General features: G+C 33.2%; 5 protein-coding genes across 5 annotated transcripts; 2 read left to right on the forward strand and 3 right to left on the reverse strand.

Annotated features, from left to right (window-relative positions):
* Window positions 1–31: 31 nt before the first annotated feature.
* SOCG_02518 (urea transporter) lies at window positions 32–2362 on the reverse strand. The gene has a single exon (XM_013161010.1). The coding sequence runs from the start codon at window positions 2090–2092 to the stop codon at window positions 95–97; it is 1998 nt and encodes a 665-aa protein (XP_013016464.1). The 5' UTR covers window positions 2093–2362; the 3' UTR covers window positions 32–94.
* On the forward strand, window positions 2349–3179 carry SOCG_02519 (uncharacterized protein). Its single transcript, XM_013161011.1, has one exon. The coding sequence runs from the start codon at window positions 2557–2559 to the stop codon at window positions 2962–2964; it is 408 nt and encodes a 135-aa protein (XP_013016465.1). The 5' UTR covers window positions 2349–2556; the 3' UTR covers window positions 2965–3179.
* SOCG_02520 (60S acidic ribosomal protein P2B subunit) lies at window positions 2971–3773 on the reverse strand. The gene is made up of 2 exons (XM_013161012.1): window positions 3294–3773; window positions 2971–3253 (listed from the first exon to the last, which is right to left on the reverse strand). The coding sequence occupies exons 1-2, from the start codon at window positions 3597–3599 to the stop codon at window positions 3230–3232; spliced, it is 330 nt and encodes a 109-aa protein (XP_013016466.1). The 5' UTR covers window positions 3600–3773; the 3' UTR covers window positions 2971–3229.
* A 13854-nt stretch (window positions 3774–17627) lies between these two features.
* On the reverse strand, window positions 17628–17981 carry SOCG_02521 (mating-type P-specific polypeptide Pc; the record flags this gene model as incomplete). The annotated part of the gene is made up of 1 exon (XM_013161013.1): window positions 17628–17981. One exon carries the CDS (start codon window positions 17979–17981, stop codon window positions 17628–17630), a length of 354 nt encoding a protein of 117 aa, XP_013016467.1.
* Window positions 17982–18112: 131 nt separating this feature from the next.
* SOCG_02522 (mating-type P-specific polypeptide Pi) lies at window positions 18113–18589 on the forward strand (the record flags this gene model as incomplete). The annotated part of the gene is made up of 1 exon (XM_013161014.1): window positions 18113–18589. One exon carries the CDS (start codon window positions 18113–18115, stop codon window positions 18587–18589), a length of 477 nt encoding a protein of 158 aa, XP_013016468.1.
* Window positions 18590–19113: the final 524 nt, after the last annotated feature.

A 19113-nucleotide genomic window follows, 5' to 3' on the forward strand; every position in this document is an offset into this window, starting at 1 on the left:
ATTAGAAACTAATACTACCAGAACCAAGAAACCCTGTCATAATTCCATTTAAATGCATTCATTCATCAATATACAACTTTACAATATGATATACTTAGACATATAGATAACCATTTTCCTTCTCATTGGTTTTTTCAATTCCTTTTTCCTCACCTTTCTCAACGTTCATACCTTCGACTACTCCAAAATCTTCACTCTCAATGACTTTGGCACCGAAGGCTGATTCAAACATTCTTTTCACAACAAGATAGATATCTCTTCTTCCTTCCCATAATGGAAATATTCCTACCGAAAATACAGTAAAGAAAATCCATATTAATCCAACCACGACCCAGCCAGTAAAAAATCGTTTTGAAAAAATATACTTCGATCCATACATCGGCCATGGCCACAATATAATAAATACGGCGGCAACTCCGGTCGCTGCTATTTTTGATATTATGCTGGCACGATTAAGCTTCTTTCTCTGTAAAATCTCTTCTTCTTCCGACTCATAGTGCATCCTAAACTTACTCAGCAAATCGTTAAAGTCGTATTTTTCGGGTTTCACAATGGAAAAAATAAATAAATAGAGTATTGGACTCAATAGTCCCACAACATTGCCAGCCAACATGGGGTTATTCGCTCCCGTCGTTTCAATCGTCAATTTACCTGAACCCTGCGAGGCCGCAACGACAAGCCAACTTATGATACTAGAAATCAATCCCAACACCGGAGAAACGGTAATAGCTAACTTAGACGTCCGTGTAGAAAGCATCACACACGTTGCTGGAATGACTGCAGGGCAAACCAATACTCCCATAAGAAGGTACAGGTATCCCATTGAGACATTGCCATAGTATAACCCTGTTGCAAAAGCCGACATTACAAACCCAAAAACTATCAATACAATATGGCCAGTATACAGCAACTCTTTATTGCCGGCATTTCTTCTAACATACTGTTTGTAAATATCATAAGTAAAAATTGACGAAACAGCAATCAATTCGGACGAAGCAGCAGAAGTAACGGCCATAAATACAAGTACCACGGTAGCATTAGCACCTGTTTTACCCATTAACGCTATCGCTCCATAAGGTAAAGCTAAACCTTGACTAACTTCTAGATCAGTCATACGATTTGGATACGTAGGGAAATAAGGCATAGCTTCAAGAGCTAGACATACAAGGCCAGTGGTAGTTGCTGCTAACCATGGAATTGCAAACCAAGAAACACCTCCCAAGATGTAACCAGGTAATGCTGAAGCTGGGTTCGCTGCGATAGCTTTTTGCCAGTACCCATTGTCTACAAACACTGTTCCAAAGTTTCCCGCAAGATTAATAATAAAGAAAATAGCACCTTCTCGACTTCTCATCGTAAGATAACTTCCCTCCGCGTTTCCTTCGACGGGATGTGACTCTCCGGCAGCCTTTAACATGTCATAAAGCTTACTTGGTGATCCAATTTTGTCACTAGCGGAATAGGCAGATAAACTAAACATAATTAAGATCACCAGAATGATGATTGTATGAATGTAATCTGTGAGAAAGGTCGCCTTAATACCGCCAAAAATAGTATATATAATTACTCCTACTGGAAGCAGGAAGCAAGCAGCAACAGTATTCACACCAGTAACAGAAGCAATTGTAGCGGATCCGCCGCATAACAGCATAGCCATCACAAGGATATTGGTAACGTATGCAAAAAAAATAAAAACAGTGTGAGCTAGAGGCCCACATCGGGCTCGGACAACTTCGAGAAATGTATGCGCATTAGGCGCTTTCCTTTTCAGTTCAATTGCCAAAACGGTAAACAACAAAATTTGTACGCAAGCTCCAGAGGCATACCAGAATGCTCCAGAAACGCCATACTGGTAAGTTTTTTGAGCACTGGTCAGCAATGTTGATGCCCAAGTCCAACTGCTCACAACAGCACTGGCCACTAGTCCTGTTCTTACGCTATGTGAGGCTGTATTGAAGTGCTCTGATGTCTGTTTCTCACTGTTGTACTTCTTGAGAATATACGAAATACATATCATCAAAACGGCAAATCCTAAACCAAGACCAACAACTACGCCGTATCCGACACCTACGGAAATAGCTGGTTGTACCATTATAAACCTTCGCAAAATACTCGTAGTTTCAATAACAACCTAGTAGAGAATGACTTGTTTAATGTAAGAATATACCATTATAAATTAAGACTCTAGAAACAAGATAAGACTTTCCGAGATAGCGCTTGATCAATAATATTCAATATTCATCTCGGGCACTATCTCCAAATACTTTTCCAATAAAAATAAAATTTTATTTTATTCTTCGTAGGTGGTTCTATATACGAACGAATTTTCATGAATCTTTTTAATAAACTTCGTGAAACCGTGGTGGATACTACTTTATTCAGTAAATACACTTCACATCCACCAATACTAAATATTGCGAAAGTGAAGACAAATAATAGTCTACGCAGTGGATTATGACAACCCGAATTTCCGCAACTAAACAGTAAAGATTGACAAACTAATAATTACTCAACTACGCTTTCGGCTAATGTCAATTACACTTGTTGATTAGTGAAATGGAATTCCCTGCAGAACTTGAAGGAAATCTTTTAGATTCATATTTTTGGAACATTGAGAATTCAAATGGTCTTGAGCAACAGATCTTAGAAGTACAGAAACATTACGCTTATAATAAATCACTAACGAAAGAAATCTGTTCCTTGAGATCTGAGTTGGATGAAACCAGAAAACACTTAAAATCGCAAGAAGCTCATCTACAATTAGAGTATGGAGAATATGAAATTGAAGCTAATAATCTTCAGAAGAAACTGGAAAGCTTTTCTACCGAAATGCTAAAATCTCGCATCTCCGCGAAGTTACGAAAAAAGCAGGATGATCTTGGTTTATTAAACCAAAAATTGATAAAGCAAGATCTATCAGCCTTTGATTATGCTACATTGGTCTTGCAAACGATGAATAATTAACTATTTATATAATACTATTTCTAAATGAATCGAGGAAATGACTTATGATAGCAAGTGAATGAATAATAAAAACAGTGTCTTCAATTGTGATTTAACTCATTCACTTCCAATATAATTCTAAAATCAGATTTTCGAGTACTACTATAAATCCAAAGCAACATAACATGAAAATTACCTAAAAATTTTATCTAGTCCATCATAAACAAAACATCTACTACTTACTTAAAAATATTTAAATCTGCATTTATTTATGTGAAATAACTGCCTAATCGAAGAGACCGAAACCCATCTATTTTTGTTAGTGACTTTAAATATTATATTATACTTACATCTTCGTCAGATTCTTCCTCTTGTTTAGCTTCCTCTTTCTTGGCTTCTTCAGCAGCAGGAGCGGCATCACCAACGGCAGCAGGAGCAGCAGAAGCAGCTCCCCCTGAGGGAACGGTGGCGAGTTTTTCATTACCAGCAGAAATCAACTCTTCCAAGTTCTTGCCGTCAAGCTCACGGAGCAAAGACTCAACACGCTCTTTTTCAGCTTCAATGCCCACAGTGGACAAGACAGATTCGACATCGCTAGCTGATGGCGACTGCTTTCCGCCAACAGTAAGAAGTAAGTAGGCAGCAAGGTATTTCATATTTATTTATCGGAACAAAATCACTTTAAGCAAAGCAGGCTATCTTTGCAGAAATTGTCTCCAGGTCTGACAATGAGGTTTCAGTTGCATATATATATGAAAATTTTTGACAAGTCAAACCCTACCCTATTCTTATTTAGGGTAAAATAAGTTATCGGGAACGATACTTTTATTTATACCGATATAGTGAGCTGTGAATACAATTCATTAACTACTTTACAAACGTTTAGTGTACTTCTATAATTGTCTAAAAGCTTGACAACGTTAATAAACAACATATTTTTAGAAAAATCAATGTTTATGTGGTGCTCAAATTTTATCCATGGTATTTGTTATGTTAAATAAAAAACTAAAATAAATTAGATAAAAAACACTTTCGATTTAGTGCAAGCTCATACTTTTGGTTCTTCCTAATAAGAGAACCTCAAATTATATTATATGACATATAACTTTCTACTAAAGTGAAAATCAACATTGCATGGAAGGAAATTTAAGTATATCTTCCACTCTACGATTCTTTAACCCAATTGTAAGCAAAACACGACGTTAAAAAAAAAATACTAAAAAAATGAAAGCAACATTCACTCATATAGCAAAAGAAAAGTTTGTCAAACACGATCTATACCTCTTTATTATAGTAATCTAACTTCTCTAATTACTAACATTATAACGAATAGCATTTTGCACATCATTGCGTTGCATTTCGGAAGATGTACTTTCTATTATCGTCTTCTATAATATCATACATAAAGTGATACATATTTTAATATGTTTTCTCTATCACTTAGTACAATATATTACGCTTAAATAATACGAAGGCGTTTGACAAGCTGTTTATTTAAACACATCAATACAGATTTAATTGATCGTAAAGAGTCCTGTGACCGCAAAAGTTTTAATCAAAGCAACGTTTCACAACAAATTTTACATCCTCCCTCTTAGAGGGCTGTAGTTCTTTCCACCAACGAATTCACTCATACATTATCAAAAACATAACCTAGAACTAAGGTGTACGTATAATCACTTCATACTATTTAATCCATCAACCTTTTAGCAAATGAACGGAACCTAGCTGAACAAATTTCTCGTGAACCGCTGTCTTTCAATTACTAGCAAAATTAACTGCTAAACGAAAAAAAAAAACATCTTTGCTGCCTAAAATAGTTGAACTGTTTCGTGTAACAAATTTACTTCGTTAATCTTTTATGAGATAAATTGAAGTTATAGCAAACATATTTTAAGAGATATATTTCTAGCAATATCAAGTAAATCACTGCTATAAAATAAGCGATCATAAGGCAATTAGTTCTGGATAATATAGGAACACAGCTTACCACACAGTATCCAAATACATACCGCACATAAATACTTTGGAGTTATAATGTGAGAGGTCCAAAGACATACATTTGCATTTAGCTTTGAAAAGACTTGTGAGATCGTATATCATTCATTCATTATTTATCTTTAAGAAAATAATAACAATCGTAATTTTTTTCCGACCTATAAAATCTTCTGGATAACTTAAATAATTCTCTCCATTTGTATTCGGTTTTGATTTTTCTAAGATGCAACAAAGGGCTTACGCCTTACAAGTATGGAATTTTCTAAATATACTTCAAAATTAATCTAAATTGTCACATAATTCTTTGTGTGTCATATGCATCTATTTACTTAGTACATCCAGTGTTTGTTCATAGCTTCTTAATTTTGTAAGCTGGCCAACAACGAAATATATGATTTTGATTAGTTCGCAAAACCTCAGTTTAATAACAGGTTAATCTACTCACCCAAAAAATAAGTATATTTACGACTATGTAAAATATATTAGTCCTTCCTCCTCACTGAAAATAACAAACCGACATAAAATATCCACGACTTTTTCCTAATAAATCTGCTCGGTCGGATACAACAAAAAAAATAAACCTAGTATAAAATTAGCAGAAGTTATGCTAAGTCAGGTATTACCGATTATGCATATGTTTAAAAGGCGTTGAAGGTCTTTAAAGTCACCAATCAAATGGTTCCACCTTATCTTTCTAAATGCAACAAAGTTTACTTCTTATCTCACATAAACATACCAGGTACTAGTTGTCGGTTGATTCAGCTAAGTGTAATGTCTGCTAAAACTAAATAACGTATCTGGGCATTGGATTTTTGAGAACATTTTTGAAAGGTATAAATAATTTTAAGAATATATATGGACAGAAAACTTATCTTATTAATTGCTTTTTGCTGGCGAGGATACTGCAATTACTACAAGGAAGCAGATCATTTTTTCACATAATCTCAAACAATTATCCCGCTGAGATATATCACTAATATGCTACAATTCTATAATCACAAATTTTTTGAATTAACTGACTTTTGTTATTTATCTATGGAAACTACCCCCTCTTGCAACTGAATTATACTTTGCATGGGATACTTTATTGGATTCTAAAAAATTTCCACTTTCCGCGAGAAAATTCCCATGAAACGTACTCTAGTGGACCGAACAGAATAGTAAATTTTATATTTTAGGAAATATTAAACTTAGAAGTACTTGTAAAATTACAATGATGCCTTAACAGGTACAAATAATGTAAATACAGAATACGGCTATGCACAAATATAATTTGCATTATATAAGATGACTTCTTTAAAAGGAAGCTTGCTATTACACGTTAATCCGCAATGATAGCCCTATGATGTAGCAATTACCAACGTTGGCTATAAGCTGTCGCTAACCTAAAGCTTTTCTGATCGAATCTAATTAAGCAGATATAAAGTGCAATAAACAAGTATGACAGTTGATATATAAAAATGCAAGCTCAATTAGAAAATCGTATAATATCGTACCTATTGGACAAAAAGCGTATGCCTAAGCAGTGTAGTAAAATTTAAGTGCTTTAGCTAGAAAGCCAAATTTGTTACTAGCATAAAAGGGTTTGCTTTTCTTTTTAATTGCTTATTTCTAAATAGAGTACCATTCATTATTTTTATCTTTTATATTTAAAAACGACTTAATAAGATTAATAGTATTTATTCAAGCTGCATCATCTGCTTGCTTCTTTATAGGAATTAAAGTTTATATACGAAAAGCTTCTATTTATGCAAAACAACAAAGCCCTTTATACAGAATAACAACAACAATTTCTGTTGAAGTTTTTACATTTTGTATTCATCTAGTTCAAACACCTTCTGTAACCAATTCTGAGTACTTCATTAAATTAAGTTCTATACTGATAAAACATACTGAAAGCATAACTAATCTTATTTTTTATATAAGATAGATTAAGACAAAAATACTATCTCTGGGTTATCCATACTGAAATCAAAATACGTTTTGAGAAAAATTTATGATTGTTCAAACAAAGCGAGATCTGCCGCTTCAATAAAAAAAGAGGTTTAGGATAAATTAAATTCATGCAATAATTTTTGTAAGTAGTTAAGATTCTGGCTTATGATTTTAGTTACTGGGTTGTGATAGACAATAAAAGAAACTCGAAACCAAAACGTCACTAATCCAGCTACCAACCGCCAAACGTTCTTTCAATTAAGATCTAAAAAAGAAATTACATCATAAACAATAAATCAATGTTGCATAGTTAGCTTTGCTAAATCGCGGTGATCAAGCATTGTTATATCAAATATTCTTAATAATTCAAATTCTTATTCTAAATATTAATAGTGTTTTATTAACAATATATCACGAATGAAGCTTAGTTTTTGTAAAAGCTTAGAGAAATATGGTTTCACGAAGATAGGTACCATTAATGAGAGATATCAGTAGTTATCTGCTATTGATCACTGCTTGCCTTTTTAAAGTCACATATACAATTATTATAGCTACCTAATTACAAATTTATTAAATCTTACAACAAATTCCTTTTTCAGAAATCCACGTCTCATACTACATTGCACCATTGGAACTTTTAAGATTCAACTAAAGATTTTTGTCAGTAACTTATCATCATCATTTAAATCTCTAGATATCAAAAGGCAAGTTTCTTTCTCATATAACAATTGGTTTGCAAATATTGCAGATCTCAGTTTGGAAGGATAGTGCTCCATGTGGCCTGCAATAGTCAAATACGCTCGCACGGCTTACTTTAACAAGCTAGCAAATAAATATTATGATGTAATATATGACATATCTCAGTCATAAGGACAGGGCCATAATAAATTGCTTGGCTAACTTTTTTGTTTATCTCTAAATATATTCAATATATATAATTTCTGGGATAAACCTATAACATAGAATATAAGTTAGGTGTCTTTATGCTAATATTATTCGGTTGATGGTAACTTTAAAGGCTATGTAGTCATACTTAGAGTCTAGTTGACCACCTTCGTTGAATTCCCATAATTAGACCTTCTTTAAAGAGTTTTGAAGTGCGTATACGTATTAAAAATTTATTGAATGAAGCTGACCCAGCAGCATTAAAAATAATATACTACTGTATAAAGACTTAAAATTTGTAAGAAATCAGAAAAAATCACACTAAATTCAGCTACGTAAGACTTGCATTAACTAATAGCAAAAAATCGTACTCGTTAATCATAGCATTCCTTGTTTAGTCAGAAACGTGTTCCCGAATGAGTTTGCAATAATATTTAAATCGGTTTTCCCGGTTCATTTTCACTACCAATTCCAAGCTTTGAGACAAATGTATAAGAGAGAAAAGGTTTGATACTAAAAAAGTTAATTCATTAATTTGAAACATAAAAACAACAATTTGCTGATAATATAAGTGTACTCCTCGAAGATGTGGTAATGACTGAAAGATACTTGCTTACCGAAAACATTATCATTGCAGTTCCACTTGCTTTATGATCTGATAAACAAATTTATTTTGCTTATGAACCTCAACCAAGATGTTTTTCCTCATTTATAGATTTTTCGAATGTTTAATGCTGAATTGAAAATAGGAAACCAATAGCAAAGTGACTCCGGAACGGATTTGGAAAAGAAAGTCAGAGAGGGAGCTCTTCATCGTATATTAATTTGACAAAGATTATTACGTATATCAAAACAATTATAATAAAAAAAAGAAAGAGAGCTTGTATTACATGTTTGTTACCGGAAAATGAGCCTTAATCATTTGATTCATTCGATATAGAATTCTAAACAAAGCAACGTTATTAAGGAAATGTCTATTAATAACCATAATAGTCTAGATAACGGCTCATTTGGACATACCAAAAACATATGAAATGTAAGAAATTCATGAAATGATTTCATTCTTACCTAAAAGAATTGTTTTAATTAATAAAAAAGCCTTCATATTTTGAAGAATAGGTTATTTAAAAAGTAATGGTAAATAATCCCAAGCCGAAAACCTGCTCAGTGAATATGCACAGTCGACGTTAAGGAAGACTTTTCCTAAGGAGCAAATATTTGTTGTGTGAAATGACAACCCTTCAAATAAACTTGAGAAAGGATATTGGATAATCCGAAGGAACATCAAAGCAATCCGCATATTGGAAAAAGTTATAGGAAATTGTTTTTATCGATGAACGTTTTCCCGAATATCGTCTAAGGAAAAAACAACAGAGTAATATCATGATGACAAAAGATCAAATAACTTAATATGAAAATGCGGGCCAATAACATATACCAGTAATAATTCATAGCAAATTAAGAAAAATCAAAATAATATCTGTTGTAGTTCTAAATAAATTTTACCATGAAGCTATGACAACTCCAAACTTATATTATAGGTTACGGACAAGGTTCACAAATTTGTACGCTCTCTTACAAACTAATTCTCAGTTCTTTATCAGAATAAACAAATCCGTGGAAAATTGTTGTACGTATCGATAAACATTACGTAGAATTGGATACTTATTTGAATGAATAGCAGCCAGGGATCTGAGTCACTTGGATAATCTACGTAAACTACATATAGCTGGATCAGTAGGTTGATAAAATAATTTCAATTTTATATTTTTTAGAACTTTCAATTGCATATTATAAATTTTTCTTGTTTAGTAAGGTCTTTGATAATAGAATAGTATTATTGTATCTCAATATTTTTATAATACTCTATGACACCTTCCCGCTTAAGACGCGTTGAATTGAAACATCTTGTTTTCGTTCGATTCATTTAGATGAAGTGCTCTGGTTAAATTATTAAGTTTTGTAGGTTCCTTTTGTCAAACAGCGTTATTTAGGATTCAATTTACAGAGGAAAAATTATCATCACCGAGTCTAGGGGTTGAGACAGTAAAAGAATGATGGATTATCCTTGTTATCAACATCTGGTATGCGATTGATAGCTAAGTTTGCAAGAAAACTGTTGCTATTCTCATCTGCATTATCTGGTTCGAGTTCAAACACATGATATGATGCAGTGTAGTTTTCTGCGGATTTCGCGAGGAAAATCTAACTTTATTTGTTTTCAGCTATTTTTCTTCGACTTTGAATAGTCCAACGAACATAGGTTCTAATTTGTTGTTCTGATGAAAGAAAACTATTTTGCCTTTTTCAAGAGCACTTTGGTCGCCAGGTCGAGATTCCGGTGGTAAATCCATTCTTCGGTTATAGTATTTTTCATAGCGTTTATTTGCTTTTCTTTTTTGTTCTCTTATCAGACCAACGGGTTGTGTCCGTGTGGAATGGGGCATTTGTACCAATATTTTGTATCCTTTGCGTGTTCCATTCAGTAAGAATTGGTTTGGACTCCGAATGCAGCATTGGCAGGACTCGTTTTGGTAGTTAAATGCTTAGCGGAATTTTAAAATAGCTATGATTTCTTTAAGTAAGTAATCCTGTTCTGTAAATTTACGTTCAAATAGCATCGAAGATAAGTTTCTAACATTTGCTTGGCCCGTTTCGTTTGACCATTTGTTTGAGGTGATATCCTGAAGATAATATGAGAGTGTCATTTTGTTTTTTGAGGTATTTTCTCCATCTATGGGAAATAAATAGGTCCGAAATCTGAAACTAGGTCGATTGGATTGCAGACACCGAGAAAAGGTGTTCCACGAACGTGTCAATCACTTGTTCTGCTGTCATGGATATGTTACAAAGAAGAAACCAAGCTATTTTTGTTAATTAATTAACAATTGACGAGATTGCATTTTTGCCTTGAGACTCTGGTAGCCAAGTGACAAAATCCATTGAATAGTGTCGAAAGGTCATTTCTGCAATTGGAAGTGGTTGTAATTGACTGTAACTAATATGGTTTTGAGTTTTATGGCATTGCCAGATGTCACACATCTTTAAATAGTTTTGGATGTCGCTTGTCATACCTTTGCCAGTAGAATTTTCATGAAAGCGATCTATGGTGGACAGTTTTCCACGGTGTCCTCCTGAAGTTGATTGATCGTGAATTGGTAACATATCAGTTGAGTTGGTTGTTAAACTTTGGGTATTAAGTCTGTCCTTGCTAATTAATGATGAGTTGATTTATCATAGTATATTCTAGATTATTAATTTCTCCATCAAGGATATTTTTGAACTTTTTATGATTGGGATATTCTTTCCGTCTTAAATCGAAACATTTGTGAGACGATCAGTCTCACGTATTCGCTTTATGATTATAGCTTTATAATCCGAACGTCCTGATATTATGTCGGCTGGTTCTTTTTTTTTCGACCGAGTCCATAATGAATTTCGAAATTACAGAGTTCTAGCTCTATTGCTCATCTAATGATTTTAGATCGAGTATCTGTGAGAAACTTTGTGTACGACATGTTAGATCTTTATGATTGGCTAGCATTTAAAGCGGGTTTTCTGTATTTTTAAAAATTGACACCATTTTTGGGAGAGCTGCGATGATAGCATATACTTTTTTTCTCATATTGGCCATATACTTTGTCGATCGGTGAATGCAATTGGATGAAAATTGTTATCATCTTTTCTTTGTAATATTATTACATCTATGAAAAATCTGAGGCATCCGTTTCCAATCTAGTTTCTCTGATTGGATTGAAATGTCTGAGCATAAAAACATTTCCTAATTCACGTTTAACATTGATAAAAGCTTTCTGTTGACAACAAGTCCATTTATACTCGGAATTCTTTGTTGTTAAAGCCATCTTATGGTCTTACCAGCTTCAATAATTTGGCATAAATGATCTAAATTTTCTGACGAACCCAAAAAGGATCGTAGACGCTGTATTGTGTTAGGTCTGGCCAATTTGCGATTGATTGCATTCTTTCAGGATCAATTTTTATACATTTCTCCAAAAATATGTGACCGAAAACCCTGACTTCGTATTGAAAGAAACTGCGCTTGTCGCGATTATAGCTTGTTGCAGTTTTTGAAATATTATTCGCAAGGGTGTTTCGTGTTCCTTTTCTGATGAGGAAAGTACAAGGATATAGTCCAGGTAAACTACAACAAAAGTTCCTAGATATGGTATATATCTTTGGAAATTTGCTGGCGCATTTGTTTGTCCAAATGAAGTTATTGTATATCCAAAGGGTGTTTAAAGGAAGTCTTGTGTTCGTCCGTCGCCTTCACGAATTCTTCGTACCTGGCATGGTATAATTCTTTTAGATCGATTGTACCGAAAATCTTGGTATCGCTTAGCCAATTTATAATTTCTTCAAAATTCTGTAATGGATAATTATCCCTCTAGGTAATTGCATTTAATAGGTTATTGTTTATGATCATTCGATATTTGTCTGTTCCCTTCTTTGGAATGATGAGTGAAGCGGACATAAAACTTGACGGGCTCTCGACAATTTTGACTTGGTTAAATAATTCATTCATTTTTTCTTTCTTTGTTGTCAAATCCGTTTGGTTCTAACGTCTTAGCTTTGGTGCATAATCTAGCAATACTTGTTTAATACTGAAAATTAAGTCAGTTGGTGAGTTTTCAGGTAGTGCAATTTTTGTATCTCTCGCTAAATAGTTTGTTTAAAGGCGTTAACAACTTGAAAACCTGATTTCTGTATATCTCCTGGTCGTCGTTTTCGCCGTTTACGTCATCATAATCAGATATATTATCAAAGGCTCCTTAAATTGATCCCATCCAATGTGAACATCTTTGTCAATATCGAGGAATTTACAAATGTCTCTGATAATTTTTTATTGTGAATCGTTATCGATAGAGTGACATTTGCGTCAACTTTAATGCAGTCGTGCTTTAGAGTCGTAAATTTTCGATATCCGCTGTTGAATTTGGTTGCAATATTTTTTGTGAAATCTTCTCTTAGCATCAATGCTAAGGTGCTCCGGCTCATTTATCGATAATTGCATGAATTTACAGTTGGTGATTTCTATATTATTGTATTTGGAAGTTTTGTTTCTCTGGACGTTCTTGCTTCTGTTTGATGTATTCGCTTTATAAAGATGGCTGTATATTGCCTGGTATTGGAACAACTTTCCAGTTCTTTCTCTAACTTTGATTTTGTCTTATTTCTGTTGTCAACGAAGTTTTTTCCTCCTTCATATTTACTTGGTTTCCAAGTCTTTTGTCCTGGTACATATTTTGTTTGTCTTGTAGGTGGTGCATATCGCGATTGATTCACTCACTATTAACGTTTTTCTTAGATTTCCTTTTTCCAATTCGTTTTCCGGAAGCTATTTACGTTGTGGTATTTTATGTAAGGAAAAGGTAATGACCTTTAAGACCGTTTCCCGGTCCAATTGGATGAGCCAATTTTCCATTTTTGATTCGTCGTAAACAGCTGATTTGTCTAGAAATTTGTAAAGAAAATCTAATCGAGACCCATAGCTAACCTTTTGGAAAACCTTTTTGAACACCTTTTCAAATGTTTTATGTTTTCCGGATTTTTCCACGATCCGGGCAATTTGCTTACAATGATGATGATCTTGGGTGTCGTGATAAAGGTATGCAATATTTTCGGTCAACAGAAACACTAATAATATTTTTAGAGACAGCAAGTAATTTATCCTTAAAATGTTTTGGTTTGAGGTCCTTAGCGTCAAAGATTTCTGGTTCTTCTTTATTATGTGACCTCAAACATAGTGTGGTTTGTTTCCTGATAATTCTAACAGATCAGTTGGATCATACCAATGGTTCTTCTTAGATATAATCTTCGCGAATTTCCCTTTGCTTCATCTTCTTTGATATCCTTTCTTGGTTCGCTCATTTGAACGGATACAGCTTGTGATTGTTGAATTAAAAAGCAGCCTCTGCTTTTGTTATATTCATTGTCATTCTTAAGTAAAGCGAATCGTATCGAAAGAATTTCCACTTCGAGACGGGAAGATAATTTTGTCACATATCGATTTTCTTTCATTATGAGAATATGCAATTCAGTGGAAAATTAGTTATCAGGCCTATAAAACGTGTACTTATAGTTGGATACTTTAAACTTTATGAATTTATAAACTTCCAGGGAGCTGATTCATAACATAGCCTATTTAAATGTGAATGTAGCTATATCAATCAAATCATCAGATTGCAAAAATTTGAGCTTTCGACCTAAGGTATTGTATTCCTTATTTAAGGTATAATCCCAGATTTATGGAACTTCTCAATTTTCGTTTTTATCTAATGTTTGATGTTATCTCGGGTAGAACGCGCTCTAGAGGCTTAAACACATGCGAATCTTAGGATTCTTTTAGAATTGTGGTGTACAGGTCAATTAAAGTAATTTCTTTCTTATTCTTGATATCGTATTTATAGTTCTTTGAGTTTTTTACCTTTATAATAAGGTATTTGATATTATAATTTACTTCATAAAGGAGAATTCTTAAATGCTATACAACTTTTATGCCTGCATCTACGCTGCCACGAAAGATATCGCCAAATTCAGAGTTGTGAATCATTCTCATTTCCTATATATATATATATATATATATGCGTGTGTGTGTGTTAAGTACTATTCCTTCAAAACTTCATACTTGCGTTAATCGGCTGTTTTAGTTGAGTGGTTTAGTCAACTTCAATTGGATTGCATTCTAAACGTAAAAGCACTTCAATAAGTATTCATTACTGTACAAATTCCAATACTTTTCAAAAAATAATTGTTCCTGTAATTAATAAACCATAATACAAAATTCGAGAATGACAATCTTTGTCTGCTTAATATTACCGTTCTTACCCCAATTAACACGTGATACGTCTACAGTTTCTGTTGTAATATCGTATGAAGCTATTGAATTTTTATAATAAATTCATATTAAAAACTGATAGATTTGGTAAACCTTAATTAGCTTAGACAATTATTCAAAGTGTAGGATGAAAGTAGCCCCTTCGTTGATTAAGTAGCTTCCATTTTTAATCTTTTTCTCGTTTTTCTACTATTTTACTGATTATATATTTGAATAAGGATGTTACAATTTGGTTAGTGCAGCATCACGGCGGCCGCAATTTAACGCGGATGAACCTCGTATATGATATGGATACCTGGACAAAACTAAGTAACTTACATCTTAAATATAAGAATACTTGGATAATTATTTAGTTTTATACTAGCTTTACAAATGCTGATGGTCAACTATATAAATCGCTAAAAACCTCAGAAGTGGATGGCAATGGCATTCGTAAACGAAGTGATTCTTTGCTAAATTATATTCTTCTAAAGATTTACAAGCTAAATTATGATTATATTGAATATCAACTGTTGATAATACTATTCTAAAATATCAATTTTCTGAAACGAATTCATCCTAGTCTATGTAGACTTATGGTTCTGTAGAATTCATCATTTTTTACAATAACTTTCAATTCCGTAAATTAGCCTTAAATTTATCGGGCGAGAACCAGCTTTAAACTAAATTTTCGCGAGCCAGTAAAAGTTTAGCCAAAGCATCTCATTGAGTCCACACAATGGTAATAGGGAGAATACAGATACTTCGTCACATTTGAAGATTCATACAACTTTTATGAGTTACTACCAACTAATATTGGAGTTTATATTTTAGGAAGTCGACGACAACCAATCCTAAAATATCACATTTACCAAGTTGAAGAGCAAGCTTACGTTGCTCTTGTGTTCTTACTCTTAAATAATACAATAAAGATACTCCATCTATAAAATCAAAATTAAATTTTGAGAAGTTGCATTAACAATGTTGCATATTGCTATTTCAGGAGACCTATTATAAAACTTTATTCCGCTTAATTTTTGATGGATCTTCATGACAAAGCTATATTACTTCATATGTGGTTAATATTTAAAACATCTTGTACATTGAGTTCGACGGCTTTTCCCTTGAAGCCCTGCTTAGCATTTTTCAGTGTAATACCTTGCTTAAACGAAACTACGCCTACTATGCTATAATTATTTGATATATCGGAAATCTTTTCATATTAGGTATAGATGTAGATGAGTAATATTACTGTCCTTTCGTAGTAATTGACTGAGCGTGGATAAACGAAGGCCTCTTTTAAAAAAGTGTTTAGAAAGTTTTAATCTTACACTCATAATTGACATGAAATTAGTGCATATACGGCTTAAACTCACATAGAGTTTGCATTCTTTGCCAAACGTAATTTTATATTAAATTATTTCTGAATATGTCCGTCCTCATTGCTAAAATTGAGAATCATGCGGACTATGCTTTATATGTTGAAGGTTTTGATAAATTTTCAATTATCCTAAAATGTCTGCTTTCACCTATCCTTTATCATATAATTTGTTAAACACAATGAGATTTTTTTATGAAACTAACACAAAGCTAGATAGTTTAGGAATAACTTTAGTTTAATGTTGAAGCCACTGCATATAACGATTTCTTTTGTTGGATTATAGGCATAGTAATAGTCAGCAAAAATCAAGCTTTACTGCTTGGGCATTCTAAATCCCAACTTATGCCAGCACTTAGTCAAAAAACCACTAAACAACTACAGGTAAATATCTTTTTCTTTCTTTTTCTTAATAACAGTGCTCAAACTAATTCTACTTGCCTTAATTTGGTAGTGCTCTTCGTTAACTTTATGTTATGAACTCCCACTAACTCACCAGTTACGATCGCTTGACTTCTACGTGCAAGAAACATTGTAGCTTAGAGTTTGACAAAAAGAACGGAAATTGGATCGAAGTACTCACTCAATCGTAAGTTTGCTTGTTCAAATTAATACAGAATAACTCCAAATAAAGAGTTTTCTATTTGATTTTAACTAACGGGTTTACTTATTTCTAAAGAACATCGATGAGGATGTAGCCGTCCTCAAAAAATTTGAATAAACGCTGAACAAAGCATGAATCATATGCTTATCAATCAACTGTACACCATCAGTAACGGACCTTTTTACCGGCTATATTGTGGGCTGATAACAAAGCAGGTCCCGGGCGTCAACATCTGATTTGATACATCAATTTCAATGTCGCCAAAAACTTCTAAACCAAATATTAAGTTAAGCAAACCAAGTTTGAAGTGCTATGAAGTAAAAAATTTTAAGTGACCATTGTGCTATTGCACAAGAATAAATAAACTACTTCGCTTATTTCAACACTAGGGAACTGGTTGGTCCGCACACCCAAGTTGACGCAAATTTCAGGACCATTTAAATTAAAGCTATAGCTAATTCCCGTAACAACCTTAACTATCTCTGTACTTTAAACTCTAAATAGCCAAAGCAAATTATTGGCATTCGTTTAGCACATTATCACAGAAGAAATTAGATGGTGATTATCCACAATACAATCATCACCTCAGCACTACAGCCCAATATACGTCATGTTACTCGGGATTGCGTCATTCCCGCGGTAAATGTTTGAATTCACCAATCAGACTCTATCTTCGTCAAAGATAGAGTCTTCTTTAAGGCATAACTAAAGAGACTTCTTAATTGATTCCTCAATAAAATATGTTAAAAAAGTTCAAGAATGAGAAAGAAGCTCAAAAGGTAGAAAAAGATATATAAAAAGATATAGAGAGATATAAATAGTGCATTCAATTGATTATGACAAATGGGATAAAATCTGAGCTGACAGTATGCTGCTATGACTGTCAACTTGTCATCAAGTAGATGGACCAAATAAGTCGGATAACAATTCATAGAACTTGATAAATATACAATTAGAAGTCTTTTATAGTTTAGATTGTAGGGACTGGAATAACATAATTTTTCTGTATGCACAGCATCCAACCTAATAGCCAGAAACGCCTTCCAAATTTACTGAACCGTGCTTATATGTAGTTTATAGTTGTTGTGTTCTTTATGCCAGAGGGTAAGGATAATTTTTTCTAATGTTGCAATTTGTTTCCGTACATCCTGATACTGACTTAATTCTGCTGTTTGTGACCATGCTGATTTAACATTCTGAGGCAAAGAACGCCATATATTTGAGCATTTGGCAGAAACACCGCCCCAGTCTCCTGAAGATTTTAAAAGCTTATGAATCCTACTCCGAAATAAGATGAAGCCGTTCTTGTAGTTGTGATTAGATGTCCGATTTTTTCTTGTTTTAAATAAAGTAGAAGGTGTTAGAACCGGTAAGAACACTGGATTTTTTAATGTTGGATTCATTTTTAATATAGAGAAAGTAGGTGGGTTCTGCGCTCCCTTTATAGTTGTACGGTGGACCTTTTCTTTGTTCTCTCTGTAACTTAGGTTACCGAAGTGTGCTTCTGAAAGTTAACATTACTACAACAGTCATTATGAAAGAATTGATCTCTTTTTTAAATAATTTACTACGAAAATTTGTTACAATTAATCATGAAAGATTTGGATTTATTTTAGAACAATTAAAACACGCGTATGAACTACTAATTGATGTTAAACACGTCCCTGCAAAGTATATTCTTGAGAGCTTTAAAATATTGGAATCAATTAAACACGTCTGCAATGTTAAAATACACGAAAATGTTACGCGAAAAGCTCTAAACTTCAGTCTACATTCTCAACTTTTCAAACCAAACGTATTGAACTGCATCCACAGAAGTAACGCGAGTGGACGTCCCTTAGTGACATCTAAAGATACCTGTGCAGAGTGTGTCAAGGCTCATTTGATGCGTTGGCTATTACTTCATGTTGATAATCCATATCCTACACCGTCCGAGTACTACCAATTGTGTCTTGAAACTGGTTTAACGAGAAATCAATTGCGTAATTGGTTTTCCAACAGACGACGCTAACTACCAGCGATAATGCAGAAATAGACAATACTATGCTAAATTTTTTAAAATTCTTTGTACATATGATTATACAGTAGCTTCATTAAGCCAATTCTATCAGTAGGTGCCGACCAATTTTTTGCTTCTCTGAGATTCAAAAATTTTTTTTTCGGAAAACAAATGTATAGGCTTTCTCTATTGTTTTATGTCGTTCGTTTCCATGTATTTAATTGTCTATTGCTTTTCTTTTAAGCTGTTTAGCTCTTGATGTTGCAAAAAATGTTTCCGACTTTCTCGGAGTACAGAGACTAGATTTAGTGACCTAAAACATTTACAAAAAGAGTTAATATTTTTTGTTCTTTTAATAAAAAATTGTTTGGAGGATGACATTGCTGTCAATTCTGGGATACTTATTACCATGCGTATATTTTCCATGAGCTTGGTTTTATTTGATTCCCACATGCAAGGCTAATGAGGTTCAAACTAATTTTTCTATATTTAAATTGTTTTTTCTTAATTAAAAAATATTTTTCAACTCAATGGAA

This window comes from Schizosaccharomyces octosporus (genome assembly GCF_000150505.1).
Source record: "Schizosaccharomyces octosporus yFS286 unplaced genomic scaffold supercont6.1, whole genome shotgun sequence".
NCBI classification, from domain to species: domain Eukaryota; kingdom Fungi; phylum Ascomycota; class Schizosaccharomycetes; order Schizosaccharomycetales; family Schizosaccharomycetaceae; genus Schizosaccharomyces; species Schizosaccharomyces octosporus.